Consider the following 16261-nt stretch of genomic DNA (forward strand, 5'->3'; position numbering starts at 1 on the left):
AGCATTGTAGTCCGTTGCTGAGTGACTAATTATTCATGTTCTGGTTTTCTTGCAGCTAAATACAGTACCAGTGTATCATTTCTATACTACATCCTTCAATAGAGATAGAAAATTCTTTTTGTGGAAGTTTTACATAACACTGTCAATCATCAGTTAACAAACTGCACATGTCATTCTGAAGGGAACTTTTTCAAACAGCCTAAAATCATGGGCAAGGCTGAGGTTTTAAAGAAGCTTCATTAAAGTGCAGCTGAAGGGTACAATACAAATAGAAAATCTCATTGATCTTACCACAATGAGAAGTTCTTCTGCTCAAGGATGAGCATTTCTTGTCTAGTACCATATCACTATATCATATTCAACAAAACACATTACTTGTATGAAAGAGTTTGTCATCAGACATGAAATACAGCTGACCTACTTCATCGATGTAGTAATTTCATAGCTGTGCATGTGGTCTTACAATTGAGAGAAAAGCTCTTATAAAATTCATCAAGACTGAGGAATGATATTACAAGACAGTGATAATGTATACAGGTGTATGACATAGTAAGTGGAACATAGCATCTGAGGCTTAATTCTGCAACTTTAATCCAGTAGTTAGCAAAGGTTATGAAAAATGTAGACAGATGAGCAAAATTTGGTTCTCATACTTTGATTAAGCTATTCCAATCTATTAAACTTACATAGATAATGTCATTGTTGATTTAGCTACCAGTGCAGAGGCTAGTTGTATTCATATGATATCATTTGTAAAAATCCCATTGTTTTCAATGATGTAGAGTGGATTCTTCAAGAAAATATTAAAGAGGCTTTTGGGTTCTGAAACTTCATTATTTTGACTTGTAAATTCATCTCTTTGCATTATCTATATCTCAAATTTTGGTGAAAAGTAGAACTTCACCTTAGCATTCAAAACTTGGTTCATGGCTCTTTAAGATAAATAGATGAACTATTTATTGATTAAATGAAATTGATTTGATGCCAGGGCTATGAAGGGATAGTAGGCATGCAACAGTATCTCATTTCTAAAATTATTTTCCCAGCTTCCATTTTATATGAAGATTTTTTTTCTCCAGCCAAAGGGTGTAAGCAGGTTGGATTTCAGGATTAACTTCTCAGCATTCTATGTTATTGTCCTGTGTTTTATTTTGTTGAAAATATATTAATGAAAATGCTGTCTTGAGCCCTTGTTCTGAAGAACAAATGCAGTGTATGAGAATTGCTGTTGGTGTGTGTTTTGTATACCACCACCACTGCTGAACCTGATTTGTACTGATTGTACAATTTCGGTTACAGATGTTTATTACAGTTTTTGTAACAAATTTTACTGGGGAGAGAGAGCAGTTTTATTTTAGCTCATGATATTGAATTACCTGAAGATTAATACATTTCTAGAAATACCTTAGTAAGTTAATAGGTAATGTGAATTAGTGTCAGTGTATTAGTTATTGTCTTTTTCTTGTGTTTTCACTAAAATACTTTAAGCTGGAACATGTTCATGACCTTAATTATGTGGTGTGTACTTTAGCTGAGAAAAAAAACATATCAATGTGAGTCAAGCCTATATGTTTCTATTATGGTATTTCCAGAGCCCAGTTTTCCTTGTATTAATGCTAAGGTAATACAACCCTACTGTGCATGGTGCTTTGCAAAAATTAATGTGTGTATTAGTGAATTAAGGCAGCTCTATGTAAATAACAGGATTCTTGCATTTAGCAGCATTATGGTCAGTGTCGACACTCACGTCCTGATCTTGCAAACTGCTCTGCTTTGTTTTGGGGCTGCTGTGCAGGTATGCATGTCTATGCACTACATGTCTTGCTGCTTAAGTTAGGAAACACCAGTTACGACTCGGTTTACACTCTGCCTCCTAGCAGAAATGTAATTTCTGTTTCTTCATGGGCCTTGATTTTTCCACAGGGACGCAGCTGGTGGCTTGGGAGAATACAATTGCGAGCTTAGAATCAGTCTGTATTCCTGCACTGATCCTGCAAATCTTTCATGAGTTACTTAAGGTGTCAGTGGGATTGTTCTCTTGAATAAATGCACGTGTTCTGTGTAGTTCAAGACCACATTGCATATTCTGTATGCTTTTTTAATCAAGCTTTCACATCTAGGAAAAGAGATTTTATTTTTCACACTTTGTTGATTTGTACTATTACTGTTTGTTTATGAATGCTTTGCCTTAAACAGGAGACTTACAGTTTTATCTTCTGCACACGTGTGTACATAATTGACAAAGCCTATTTAGATAAGAAGATGATTAAATATTATTTTTCCCTTTTCTTGACAGTAGTAGTAACAAAACAAAGCAGCAAGGCCTTCAGTGAGTCTGTGGTGACGAGTTGCTCAAATGAGCAATTGGTTTCTTGGCTGGTTGCTTTGAGCTAGATGAGCATAGCATGGCTAGACATAGGGAAAACCTCTTTAGAAAAACATTCGTTTCTGTAATTTGGAAATGGCTAGTTCAGCTTGCCATTTGCTTTCATAAAGAGCTCAAACCTTTATGCTAAATCCAAGAACTGAACTTCTCCAAAGGCAATTTGTGATTGAGGTGTTGCTGACAACTGGGAATTGAAGTGGGAGCTGTGTTTTGCCTCTGCTGCTGTGTGTGCTTCATTGCTATTAACAAATTGTGCTTAGAGTCAAGAAACTTGTATGCAAACTTTGTTAAAAGCAAGAGCCTTTTGGCAGTAGCAGTGGCAACAATAAGTGTGTACGTGTGTTTACTTGGTAAAAAACCCCAAGACCTATATGTAGTGGTTGGCTGACCTCCCTGTATGACTCTTTCTACTTATGTGGTTACTCATTTTCTTTGTTAGTGTTTTTTTTTATGCATAGGCTACAATGTTGTGGAAAAATACCTGCAAGCACAATTCCTACCCATTCATCATGGCTTCACTTTGGGGTTTAGATCAGACACATCTAAATCCTGCTCTGTAGTTATGTGCTTCACGTTCTCATGATGGCTGTGTTCCAGGTCTGCGGGTCTGGAATGTTACTGATGTGCACTGGTGTTTTTTGCTGAACTGCACTGGGTTTGGGACTGTTACAAATGAGTTTTGTCATGCATCATGTTGACAATCATGGGAGAAACGAAGGGAAGGCACAAATGGAGATGTCGCTGTGGGGCTTGCACTGTACCTGTTACACATTCATATACGGCGTCATTTCCCAGTCACGGTGAAACACCTTTACTGGTAGTGATCACATGCATCCCCTTTGGATTGTGGCATTTTCTGTCTCGGGTTAAATGTGTGTTAATCCTGTGGGTGTTGCCATTCCTTCTACTTGCAGCTTCTCGACGTCATTCCAGGTCCACTAGTGCTCTCTCCACTGCTGATTCTGTTGGGCAGTCAGGTGAACAAGCGCTAACTGCATGAATCTGCTTCTTAAACGTAGTCTTGTTTTATGCCATCTTAACATTTGCAATCATGTGCATCAGCCAGCACTTGGCATGTGCTTCTCACCGCTGTGGGGCTTTTTGTTCTGTTTTCGTTCAGCGTGGCTTTTTGTTTTGAGTTTCATTTATTGGATGTTTTTAATTTTACGTATCTTAGGAATGTTGCAAACAGTGTTTACTTCAACAAAGGGTGATCCAGGGCTTTCTCAATTCTGTAAATCTGATCAGTTGTGCAGCATAGGCTCAATTCTTACCAGGACTTGCAGCTTCCATTGATGTCTTCTCTTTAGCAGTGTAGCAGTTCCCAGTGCCTAGGGCAAAATCCTAGCTGGTTTCATCCCATTTTTTACTAAATATTTTGGATCCCCCATCTCTGACTATGAAAGTTCTTTGTGGGATCCTCTCCACAGTATACAAGAGCAGCAAGAATGAAGCACCTGATAAGCTTTCAAAATGAACTTTTGAGCTTAACAGATGCTGATCCATCTTTTAAATAATTCTGAAGGCCTTGTCCGAAGTACATGGAAGTTGTTGAAAAAATTATTCCCTTAATTTCACTGAGCTTTGCATCAGGAGACTAATGGTTACATATGATGAGAAAAATCTGCTGATTCCAGTTGATTCTTTCCCCACCCTTCTGCTTGGTTCACAGCTGCTGAGAACCTCTCCCTTTTGAAATCAGGATATTGCTCTGGGAGTCTTAACAAGAAAGGAATGAGGGTTGCTAGCTTTGGGACAATATAAACATAATTTTGGGGTCGAACACTGTGCAGATGAAGACGACTTAAGTGTTTTCATAGAGGCTAAAACCTATATAAAGGATTAATGGTACTGTAAGTTATTTAATTACCCCCTCAGATAAGGAGTGCAACATGATTCTCTTTAAGTGTAGTTAAATGGCTGTCACTTAATTAAAACTCTATAAAACATTTCCCTTAGCTAGTTACTTGGCAGAAACAATGTAAACTGATTTGACAGGCATTGTTCAAAGTAACAATTTGAATTTGTATTGGCTATTCCTGAAGCCAAGGATATCCCTAGCCCTATCTTAGAGATATGCTGAGGTTTCTTCTAACTTGTGTGCTCAGGCATGGCAGCAGTACCTTGAGGAGAAGCCCTGAGCCACTTGGTTGTTATGAATTGAAGGTCACTGAAAGAAGTATTTCAGAAAATTCCTGATAGCCATGTAAACGTAAAAGCCAGCATGGTGCACTATACTTAAGAAAAAAAGAAAGCAAAAAAGCTCAGTTTTGTTTCTTTATGCTGGATATTTAAACTGATCTACAACTTACTTTGTCATTCTGTTCTTCATTTAAAAAAAACCCAAACAACAAACTATCTTCCCTTTTCTAATGTAATACCAAATTTACATGAAAACATATGGCAATGGTATTTTTTGATGCTGTGTTTATTTCAAAAGTGAAAGCCAAATTCTGATATCAGTAAAACTTAAATACTCTCATTGAGTTGGATTTCAATATAAAACTGAGTCCAGAACTTGTCTGAACTTTTACAACCCTTGTACTGTGTGCTTAGGAAGATATTTGTTCTCTGTCCATCTTTATAGGGTATACCTCTGAGGTAGTGAGCTCAGTTTCAATCAGACCCAATACATTGTCACCCTCTCTGTGCTTCTATTAAGAGTGCACAGATCTTTCCATTTTAGGCACGAAGTACTATTTCACCTGAATATTTAAATGATTATCCAACTCAAGTGCATTAAAAAAGGGGATAGTAATAACATACAACTTTTATTTCTTTGTGATATGTCATGATTTGATTACTTTTTGGCAGTAGTTCTACGAAGTTTGTTTACTTTCATTTTCCCTTGTAATGTGTTTTGTAGAAAATGTGATTTTGTTGTAAATCAGAAATGTCTTGTCTGGGTACATAACTCTGCAAAGCAGTACATTTTGATAGGTAACACTATTTATGTTTGAAATAAATACTAGTTTCAAGGTTGCCTTTTTTTTTTTTCTCTCTTCAAAATACTTCAGATTTTTAAAAATCTTCCCTATTTCCCCTCAATAGCTTCATAAAAAGTAGTAAAGCTTTGGAATTAGGACAGTGGATTGGCAAACTTCAGTGTCTGAGTTAAATTATGCACGTCAGTATAAGCTAATTCCTTACAAGGTATTTCCCCGCAGTGGACTTTTAAAGAAGAAAGCAATGAATTTTTGTGATAAGAAGGTATTTCCTCCCCCCAGATACAGTAAGCTGCTAAAATACTGTTTGACCTTAATTTAGTGGAAATTCATGATACAGTTGCACATTTTGGTAGACAGAGTTTTTCCTTAAATATAGATTAACTAATAAGAGATCTGTGCAACTTGATCCCTCTCTGTTGCTGCTTTATGACTGCCTCCAGTGTGGATTGGCTGAAGGTCTATTAAACAGGTTCATGTAGCTTAATTCACTGAATTTGCTGGCAAAACTCTCATTGGCATGTGTGGGCACAGGGGACAGAGGTCTAAGCTATGTGCCAGGAACAATATTCCCTGGACTTCCTGAGCAAAGACAAACCCATGTGAACATAAAATCTTGGAATGCCAAAACAGTTCTCTTTCTGGTTATGGACTGGAGCCAGGATTCCAATATTACAATATCCAGTCTACTTCCATCTAAAAGGAATGTGCTGCTGGAGCCTGACCCTTGATAGTCAGGTCACCGATTCTGCCATGTCCCTGTTGGCATGCTTGTCTGAATTTGGCCTTTGCCCAAATAAACTAATTTTGGCAGGCATTTTGGTAGACTGGGTAAATTATAAGCTCAACTAATTAGTTCTGGACTCAAATCCTGTTGCTTTCAATGCCATTGAGAGCTTTGCCATTAAATTCAAAGAGAGAAAGAAGTTACAGTTTGATCAAAGTATCAGTTTTGATATATCATAGACCTTTCAAATGTCATTTAAACTGCTTCTCAAGAACAGTAATAAAACAAAAATTGGAGTCACTTTGCAAGCAAATAATAAACTCTTTTTTTAAAATGCTGTGAGGCATAGAGGGACATTCTACTGGTTAATCAAGATGTAAGTCATAAAATAAGCTAATCTGGAGCTGCTAGTCTCCCATCCTTGCCTGATCAACAGCTCCAGGATGGATGAGTGCTCAGGTATTACCATATTCTGACACTGGGCACAGTTCTGTCTCTCTGAAGTTGAGAAGCTTTCTCCTAATTTCCGACCGTGCCAGACTGGTATGTCTGCCTCTGACATTAAATTAACACTTTGAAACAACTTCTGTGTAAAAAGAAACACAAAGTAGATGCTGTGCTTCCCAGCTTAAAAAATAAATAATACAAAGTTGCCCTGAGGATCCGTAATTGTCTCTAGGGCCCAACAAACAACAGTTTGTTTCTTACTCTAATGTAAACTCTCTAGAGCTGCGGATAAAAGAGTGTTGAATAAAAAGCACAGTGAGTTCCCAGAGCCTGTGGGGAGAGCTTCTCGGGTACCTGATTAGGATTCCAAGTGAATGTGAATTCATTTAACAATCCCTTTCAATGTTGTCTTTTGTGCAGACCGGTTTGGGCTTGGACAGCCAGGCAGAATGCCTGCTTCTGTGAATGCCATGCGAGTCCTGAGCACAAGCACAGATCTGGAGGCTGCCGTGGCTGATGCACTGGTAAGAGGAAAAATACAAAATGCTTCCCACAACGGAAAGTGGCTTGAAGTTACCTGTACGTACGTTCTCCTCTTTCTAATTAGTTTTGTTTTGATTGCACCCAGTGTCTGATGCTGTAATTAGTTACCTTTTGCTGTTTTGTCTTCGGGTATATTGACAGTAATACTCATTTCCGTGTTAGTTCTTCATTGCTGTTGTCAAAAAGATTGCTGTGGCTTAGTGCTAGAGCTGCAGGATTGGTTGAATCAGCTTTTGTCTCTCACTTGGCTGTCAGAGAATGTACAGGGCACTCAGGGTGCTCAGCACCCATGTGGACAGAGATTTCCATCAATCCCATTACCTGCATGATGATGTCAGAAAAAGTGTTTCAACATGAACCTAGAATTTCATAAGTTCCTTGTCCTAGATGCTTGATCAGCTCATAACTTGGCTAGCCTATAAACTGTACCATCTCATGCAGTTAAAGCGAAGGGTATTTGTCTTGTTTGCTGTGAGTGCTTTCAAAAATCAATAGGTTTCCAAGAAAATGTGTTACAGTTTTTTACTATTTTATTGTCCTGTACAATCACACTGTACTATAATATTTCTCAAAGAGAACCCAGAAGTTTTTTCTGCTCTTCAGAACACAAGTGTTAAGATAAGGCTTTAGATTTATATAGAGTATTTGGGGAAGAGAGAGCAATTGTAGAGGCAGGAGTAATTATTGCACAGTATAATCTGGGTGCCAGTGTACCTTGAGTCTTCTCCAGCTCTAGACTTAGCTGAGGGGAGGATATTCTCATGCCTATTGAGATGGATCTCAGATCTCTCTGGAGACTGAGCCATGTCCTCAGTTTGAGGTCGATGTCCTTTCTCCATTTCCTAGTTCACTTTCCCCCAGGATAGGTAACGTTTTCCTTTTCATATTTGATTATCACCCAGCTCATATTACCTCTGCTTCCAGGCAATTAATACACTACTTCTAGGGAAACATCACTTTTTACCCAAAAAAAGGTATTTGAGAATAACCTAAAGGCAGGAGAGTAGATAATGGAGGACACTTGCATTTGCGTTTTCATTAATAAATGCAAGAGCTTGTGAGACATTTTCTGCTCTCAGCACCTCACAATTTCCACCAGAGAAGTGCAGGGCACAATTATAGGCATAATGAGATCAGGCTGTATATCTGCATGAGAGCGTTTGCTGAATACAGGTTCGTTGAGTCAGGGGAAGATCATAGTGTTTCAGTTCACTGCTGAACACTAACATCTCTCTGGGTGTGACTTAATCTTCAGATGGACTTGAGCTCTCTTTTAAATACTCCACACTTTTAAACCAGACAACGTTTTGCTGAAATTATAAAAATCTTAAAAGGATTGAACGCTTAGAAGGGAAATCCTCAGGTCTAGTTGGAGATGCAGTGTAGAGGGAGGTGATTTAGCACCGGAGTTTGTAGTTAAATGATGGTTTGACCTAATGATCTTAAAATCTTTTACAACCAAAATGATCCTGTGGTTCTGTGAAACGAAGTAGTGCTGCCGACTTGGTTGCATGACATCAGGGGGATGCAACATGATCTTCCTGTCCCCTCCTTTGTTAACACCCCGGTTTGTTCTTTCTCTTAGTTCTCACAACACGCAGTTTACAAACTCCTTTTGAAAGAGTAATGTGATACCAGCTTCTATCCAGCAGCTTTCTTTTCAGAGTATTCTTTTCCCTGTAGGGAAATTAAAAGAACTTCTCCCTTGATGACTTAAGCCAAATGCTCAAACAAAACACAGTGGGTCCTTTTGTGACCTCCACTCCCTGTGCACAGTTTATGTTGGATCCACTGCTTCTATTTGTGAGCTAGACTTGGCTTGAACCCACAGTGACTGTATTGGGAATCAGTGCTCAGATCTGTCAGAAGAGCTCAAAGGGTGTTGGATACTTTGGCCTTATGTAAGGCCTTTAAGGCAGAGGTGCCAGCCAGGGAGCCTTAAAAGAAGCTAAGCCTCAAAAAAGGTGTGGTTTAAGAACTGTGACTTGAAAGAGAACTTGGTTAAGTGAAGTTGATTAAATGTGCTGTACTGTAGATAGTGGTTTCCTGACATCAGATTTTTTTCCCCAGCTTCTAAAATCAAATACTACTAATAGTATGTGAGGAAGTAAACCATTGCCAAAAACTCCAGTATCTTTCAGAGCAGCCTTCCTGAAAAGTAAGCAAAAAGGTGCCATACATAGATCTGTCATGAAAAATCTTAGATAATCTGACTTCCAAATCTCGCTGATGGGAACTGTAGACTATATAAGTAGTGCAGCAGTTAAGAGATAAGGTCAGGCATTATTATACCCACTCTTATTTTGCATGAACTGTAATTTTTTCATTTTATTTTTATTTGCTAAGACGCATTTGCTATATGTTTTTGTTGCAAAAACAAACCCTACATAAGCTTCTGACATAATTCTCTATGCTTTTTCCCGCTCTTCAATATTTTCCTGCCTACAGCTGTTAGGAGACTCCAGGAGCAAGGTACTAGTGCTTTCTTGACTTTTTATTTCTACTTTCCAACTTTCCCCGTCCATGATACTGCACTTAAGTTAAATTCTGTGCTTCAGTCTTGCAGTCCTAGTGAAAGCAAAGCTCCACTGCCTTCACTAGTCCAGAACTACAGGACTGGATACTGGAAAGAATTCTGTTGCAAACATCTTAGAACATAGACAATAATTTTCTAATACATTTTCTTATCAGTCCTGTTCTGTTAAAGTTAATTTCAGAGTTTATTTTGTAGCATAGCATACAGTTTGTTTTGCTATCATAATTATTCTGATATCGATTCTGAAAGGATTGAGGCTGTCAAACATGTATCTAAGGGAATCAGATCCTTTAGTGCCATAGTACAGAAATGAGTAGAAGTTGAATACTCGATTTCCTCAGCCCAAAAATGGAATTGTCATCTCCTATATCCCAGGGTATTCTAGAGTAATTTTATTCTCAATATCTAAGTGGCTGTGTATAACAGCACAAATTCCTTCAGCTCTTTCTTCCATATCTTTATTTTTTATCTTGAAATAGAAGTTATATCATCAAGGAGTCTAATAATGGAACTGATCATTACCAAGAATAAAATGACATAGGATATCTTTACCATTGGCTAATTCCACTGGGCATAAGTATCTTGCTTTCATGTTGTAGAAGTCAAGCCCCATTCCCCTTAGTCGCTCAAATAGTCTCATTGAAATCAATGGAATCTGTCTTGTTCTACTGTGAGAGGTAAGCAGGCAGTCCTTGGCTGATGTCTCTAAAGCACCTCTGTCACTGTAAGCATAGTGTTAATCTTCCTTGTAGTAATTGCTGATAAAATGTTTTTCTTCTGGCACTAGTGGTAGTGGTATGTAACTTAGAGACTTTCCCCTTTTGCAGAAAAAGCCAGTGAGAAGAAGATATGAACCCTACGGGATGTACTCCGACGATGATGCTAACAGCGATGCATCAAGTGCTTGCTCTGAGCGCTCTTATGGTTCCAGGAATGGGGGCATTCCACACTACCTACGGCAGACTGAAGATGTGGCTGAGGTCCTGAACCACTGTGCCAGTTCCAACTGGTCTGAAAGGAAAGAGGGACTCATAGGTCTTCAAAACTTACTGAAGAGCCAGCGGACTCTGAGGTGACCTTGATTGTTTTATAGTGTCAGTCATTCAAGAGAGAAGGCTATATGCTGAAGTCAGTAAAACGTAGCACTCCAAAGGTGGTACTGGTTTGCATTAGTTTGCTTCAACCATGGTTTTTTTCCCTCAGCAACTTGGTGAAGCAAACGCTGCACTTACTCTAAAATGACTCAGGATGGGTGTGTTTCAAAGATGAAATCAAACAATACTCTCAGTATACTTATACTTTGATGGATATACTTTGAAGGCCGTGCTAGGTGTAATTATAGATATTATTTGTAACTCTTGAAAAATCTTCTATTATGAACTCAAGTCTCCTATAAATTGTCACTTATAATGGAGAAGGAAGCTTCTTAGGACATCAAAGTACTCTTACCAACTCTGAAACTTTGCTTATGATAGGAGAGGCAAACCTTTTTCTCTTGTTGAAAGCCACATAAACCAGTCAAACATCTTTGCCATGTCACACATTAAAACATACCCACAATTACCCAAGAGTCACATAGAAAATTCATATGGCCACAGCTCCCATTAACTAAAGTCAACTGGCTCTCAGGCATAGGATTTTCATTACTTAGTTTGTGGTGAAAATGTTTAGGAACAAGCTGTTTATCTCTTAGCTCCTTTGAAGGCAATATTCACAAGTAGCTGTGACACTTTGTTTTCCTGTTATGAGTATTTAAAGTGTGACCAAGTGGCGGTTACATGGTTTGTAGCCTACCTATTTGGATTTGTCCACTTGTTTCCATTTTGAAAGGCCTTTGCACTGGCCTGCATCAGGAACAGTGTGGCCAGTAGCACAAGGGAGGTTATTCTTCCCCTGTACTCAGCACTGGTCAGGCCACACCTTGAGTACTGTGTCCAGTTCTGGGCCCCTCAATTCAAGAAAGATGTTGAGGTGCTGGAATGTGTCCAGAGAAGGGCAACAAAGCTGGTGAGGGGCCTGGAACACAAATCCTATGAGGAGAGGTTGAGGGAGCTGGGCCTGTTTAGCCTGGAGAAGAGGAGGCTCAGGGGTGATCTTATTACTGTCTACAACTACCTGAAGGGGCATTGTAGCCAGGTGGGGGGTGGCCTCTTCTCCCAGACAAGCAGCAACAGAACAAGGGGACACAGTCTCAAGTTGTGTCAGGGTAGGTATAGGCTGTATGTTAGGAAGAAGTTCTTCCCAGAGAGAGTAATTTCCCATTGGAATGGGCTGCCCAGGGAGGTGGTGGAGGCACCGTCCCTGGAGGTCTTCAAGAAAAGCCTGGATGAGGCACTTAGTGCCATGGTCTAGTTGATTGGTTAGGGCTGGGTGCTAGGTTGGACTGGCTGATCTTGGAGGTCTCTTCCAACCTGGTTGATTCTATGATTCTATGATTCTGAAAATATTTGATGGGTCATGTTAACAGTCTGAATGAAGACCTATTGAGAGCAGATCTGGGAAGGTTATTCTCTTGCCACTGAGAAATAATTTAGCACTTCACATGACGTGGTACAGTCCTTAAGTGGAAAGTGCTACAGGAATTTAATAGAAGTAGATAGAGCATCTAGATGAGAGATGTCATTTGATGTGGTCTGTTTGAATCTTTTGAAAGATACTTCCCACATGTATATTGTTGTCTTTATTTTTCTTCATTTTAATGAACTGTCTGGAAAAGCTGTGGCACCTCATATTGGGTGAGACTCATTTTGGCACAAAGATGTGTGAGGATTACAACCAAGGTTTTGACTGCCACTGGGGATGGTTCAGGGTTGTGTGATGGGCTGTTAATCTAGATTGGTAGTTTTTATCAGAAACACTGGTAGAATTATACCATTTTCAGCCCTGCTGGTTGCAGTGTTTGAACCATGCGGCTGTCACTAGTCCCTCAAGCTAGCAAGTTTTTGAGCTTTGATCTTGAATAATTTATAAACCTGTCCCAGAAACTACATTCTTGCAGAGTTTGTTTTTTTTAATATGGTAGTGGCTTTAGTTCTCTAGATTATATTTCATTTTGGTTTGGTTTTGTTCTGCTTCCTTCTTGGTTCAGGGTTAATCTCATGCTTGTTCTAATGATCAGATTTTATCATCCTGTTTGTTCCCACGGCATCTTGCAGAACATCATCAGGGTCATTAGTCCAAGGGGCAAGTCTGTCTTCTAATTAAACCTGATACCTTCTGTTGTGGTATTGTGAGTTTAATAAAAGGCAGTGAAGTGGCTGCATTTTTGTTAGTGCTCATTTAAACTATATTCTTAACCTGAAAGGCTGGACTAGATGATTTTTGAGGTCCCTTCCAACCTGGTATTCCATGAAGGATGAAGGATTCTGTATTAGCTGAGATTCGCATATCCAAAAAGCTGTGCATGTAAACCAGTTAGGAGACACAATATACACTTGCTGTCTTCATGTAGCTTTTTTCCAGAAAGAAGACTCATTAGAGTAATAAATAAGGGTTCATTCAGAGAGCTGGAGAGCTGTGGTCTCTGTGAAATCAGGAGAGTGCTGCAGAGCGGTCACTTTGAGACGCTGCTGGCTCATCCTGAATGAAGGTGACAGCTTGCTGGTGTGGTGTTGTCACAAAGGCTTTTTCCTCTACATCAGACTCTTAACAGCATTGATTTTGTGCCCTTTTAAAATTTGATCAGCCTTTGATGCATACATTTATTTGAAAAAAAGGTCATCTGTTACTTGTGACAAAGCCAACATAGGGTAGCTGTGCACTGCTGGTGTATTCTGTTCTTTGAGGCTTATTTTGAGAGAGAGGTATGTTGGCAGACAGTAAAAAGAATGTATTTCTGAAAATAGAGTAACTCTAGTCAAGACCTAATGGCTTTTCTGTGTGTATTTCACTAGGTGCTCTGGTTTCATAGTGAAAAATCTCAAGGCATCTGTAGTCTGCAGGAAATGTTACCTAATTGACTTGTTCCTGTTTTGTTTGCTCAGTAAATAAGCAAATCTTCTGCATTCTTTGGCTGTTTGCTTTGTAGGGAAACTAGAGACTTGTATTTCCAATTCACTGCAAACACCAAACACTTCTTGCATTGAATTCAAACTCAATGCCTTATGAAAGGGGCTCATACATCATTCTTTTTTTCCCCTGTAGAATATAAAAGAGCATTAATTAGTATTTAATCTTACTGATAGAACTTAAAATGTGCCTTGATTCAATTATCTTCTACTGATTAGATTGCCTACTATCTTCCATTTCTCTGTGTTTGTCTCCTTGATGTGCTCTCAGACTTTGGGGTTAATGCTGACATCTGTGATTCTGGACTGATTTTACTGAAGCAACTGAAAATTTCAACCAAAATACTTACAATGAGTGTATGCCCAAATAACATGAAAAAGTCTGATTTTACTTGAAATTTTGAATGCTGTAACACAAAGAAGACTCAAAAAGCCTATTCCTAGTCAGCAACCTTGATAGAGGCAGTAACTGTCTCCCAAATATGCATGTTTCCAGTTATCTTCTGTGATCCAGAATGTAGAAGAAAATGGAAGCAGTAGAACATGCAAGTTTCCACTTTATTGAGGAATGCTTATTAGATAATGTACGAGTAAAACTCCCAGGAGTTAAACTGGAATGACAGTTAAGGCTTTGCCTAGATACAGTTTTCAGAAGTGTGACTTAGTAACATTCAAATAAAGGTTGGGTCTTTCAGCTGTTAATATTTATTGGGGTTTTTTTTCTGCAACTGTTTTAGTATTAATATCACATTTTATTTATGTATTTTAGCCGAGTCGAGTTAAAAAGGCTATGTGAAATATTTACTCGCATGTTTGCTGACCCTCACAGCAAGGTAAGATCACAAAGATTTGGCTTATTCTCCTGCATTACCATGTGTGCATGTTTGATACTGTTCCAAGATGAGTGTTTTGTATTTCTACCCCTGCCATCTGCTGGGGAAACTGGTATTTATAAATCCCCTTGATGTTTATCTGTTTTACAATGAAGGGATATGTTTCAGTCTCTCTTATGTTGCTAGGAACTGGTTACCCTGTACTTCCCAAGGAGCAGCCTAATGCCTTTCAGATGTCAGCTCCTGGGGTGAGAAGTTCAGTTTTAGCTGTAGTTCTCTAGGGAGTGTCCTGTTGATACACAGTACTGAGTGTGAGGTCCATGAAGGACAATGAACTGTAGTCACTGGGGTTTGTGTTGTGCACGCTTGGGTGCAGTGTGGGGTCTCACCAAGAATACCCTTCTGGAGCTCATAATTAAAGTCTCTACTACAGCTACTTCACCATCTTTATGATGCTGACCTTTGAAGTTAAAGGCTGTGGCATGAATTTACAGACATTTCTTGGGAAGAAGCAGGCTATAGGAGTTAGGAAGTTGGGTCCATAGGCACAAACAAATCAGCTGGAGATCACTGGCTCTGAAAGTGGGAACAGGGAGACGAGATAATGGAGTTCAATGCCCTTTCCTGAGGGATTCTGTTGGTTGAAGGCAACCAGTAAAGGTTGGGTAAAAACATCTGCTGTTGGGTTAAATACAGTTTGAGAAAGAAAAATTGTGTGCACGTTTGTACTTCAGACCACTTGGTAAACTGGCTCTAATAAAGAGTTGTCAAGTGGAAATCCCCTGGGCACATATAGTCACCTGTCTTGCTTGAAATGTGCATTTTTGGCCAGAATTATAGTCTGGACCAGCTGTCCCAAAGGCCTCACCAAGTGTAGCAGTTCCTACCTGTAAGATCTTAATGTTTTGTTTCTCAGAGGTTCAGTATGTGTTGTGGAAAGGGTGAAGGTGTAGTTATTCGTTTACAAATGATTTCCAGTTTCTAAGATGAAGATCTATTGTACATTGGACTTAAGGCTTCTATGGCTGCACTGTTCTGTCATCACTACTGCTTTTGGAGCATTATTGCTACAAACCATTAGCTGTGATGTTAAATATATGTAAACTGTTACATACAAACATGTATAAACATGTTACCTTCGTGACTGAGGAGACTGGATCTGATCCAAGCAATATAATGTTTTAAGTAACTTCACTGAGAAGAGATTGTATGTTAAGAAAAGGTGAACTTTCAATGCATCTTTTATCTATTGACAAACTACATCTGAACAACCAGCCTTGATCACTATGTGTACTAACGAGTGGTTTATTTTGTTGCATGGTCTGCTTTGCCGTGGAATTCACAACAGAGAGTAAGTGTATTCTACCTCCTTCTTTCCTTCCTTCATTCATTCCATGTGGTATTTTAATATGACACATTTTAGACCTGTCTTGTCTGATATATTTTCAGAGCACTGTAGTTACTAAAATCATTCATTTCTGATACTGTCTGTAACAATCATCCTGAAACTCAAAACTGTAAATCTCTCCCTTTTGATTATTTAAAGCACCCATATTCCTTTTTGTGACATTTGTTAACAGGTCTTCAGCATGTTTCTGGAAACCCTGGTTGATTTCATCATCATTCATAAAGATGACTTGCAGGATTGGCTTTTTGTTCTCCTGACCCAATTGCTAAAGAAAATGGGAGCAGATTTGCTGGGGTCTGTGCAAGCAAAAGTTCAGAAAGCTCTGGATGTCACCAGGTAGAATTTGCAGATGGCAAACGTTATGGATTTTTTTGTAGGATCACAGAGAGACAAATGATGAACATTTAAGAAACTCAACAGTGTCATGTA

At 39.0% G+C, this 16261-nt stretch overlaps 1 protein-coding gene across 1 annotated transcript in view; it reads left to right on the plus strand.

Moving 5' to 3' along the window:
* Positions 1-16261, plus strand: part of CLASP1 (cytoplasmic linker associated protein 1) — a 183629-nt gene that overhangs the window by 120553 nt on the left and 46815 nt on the right. The window contains exons 25-30 of the mRNA XM_064157393.1: positions 6926-7029; positions 9497-9520; positions 10412-10656; positions 14361-14424; positions 15773-15775; positions 16005-16168. Of these exons, the coding sequence (XP_064013463.1) occupies positions 6926-7029; positions 9497-9520; positions 10412-10656; positions 14361-14424; positions 15773-15775; positions 16005-16168 (604 nt within the window). The remainder of the gene's footprint in view (positions 1-6925; positions 7030-9496; positions 9521-10411; positions 10657-14360; positions 14425-15772; positions 15776-16004; positions 16169-16261) is intronic.

Source organism: Pogoniulus pusillus, chromosome 2 (assembly GCF_015220805.1).
Source record: "Pogoniulus pusillus isolate bPogPus1 chromosome 2, bPogPus1.pri, whole genome shotgun sequence".
NCBI classification, from domain to species: Eukaryota; Metazoa; Chordata; class Aves; order Piciformes; family Lybiidae; genus Pogoniulus; species Pogoniulus pusillus.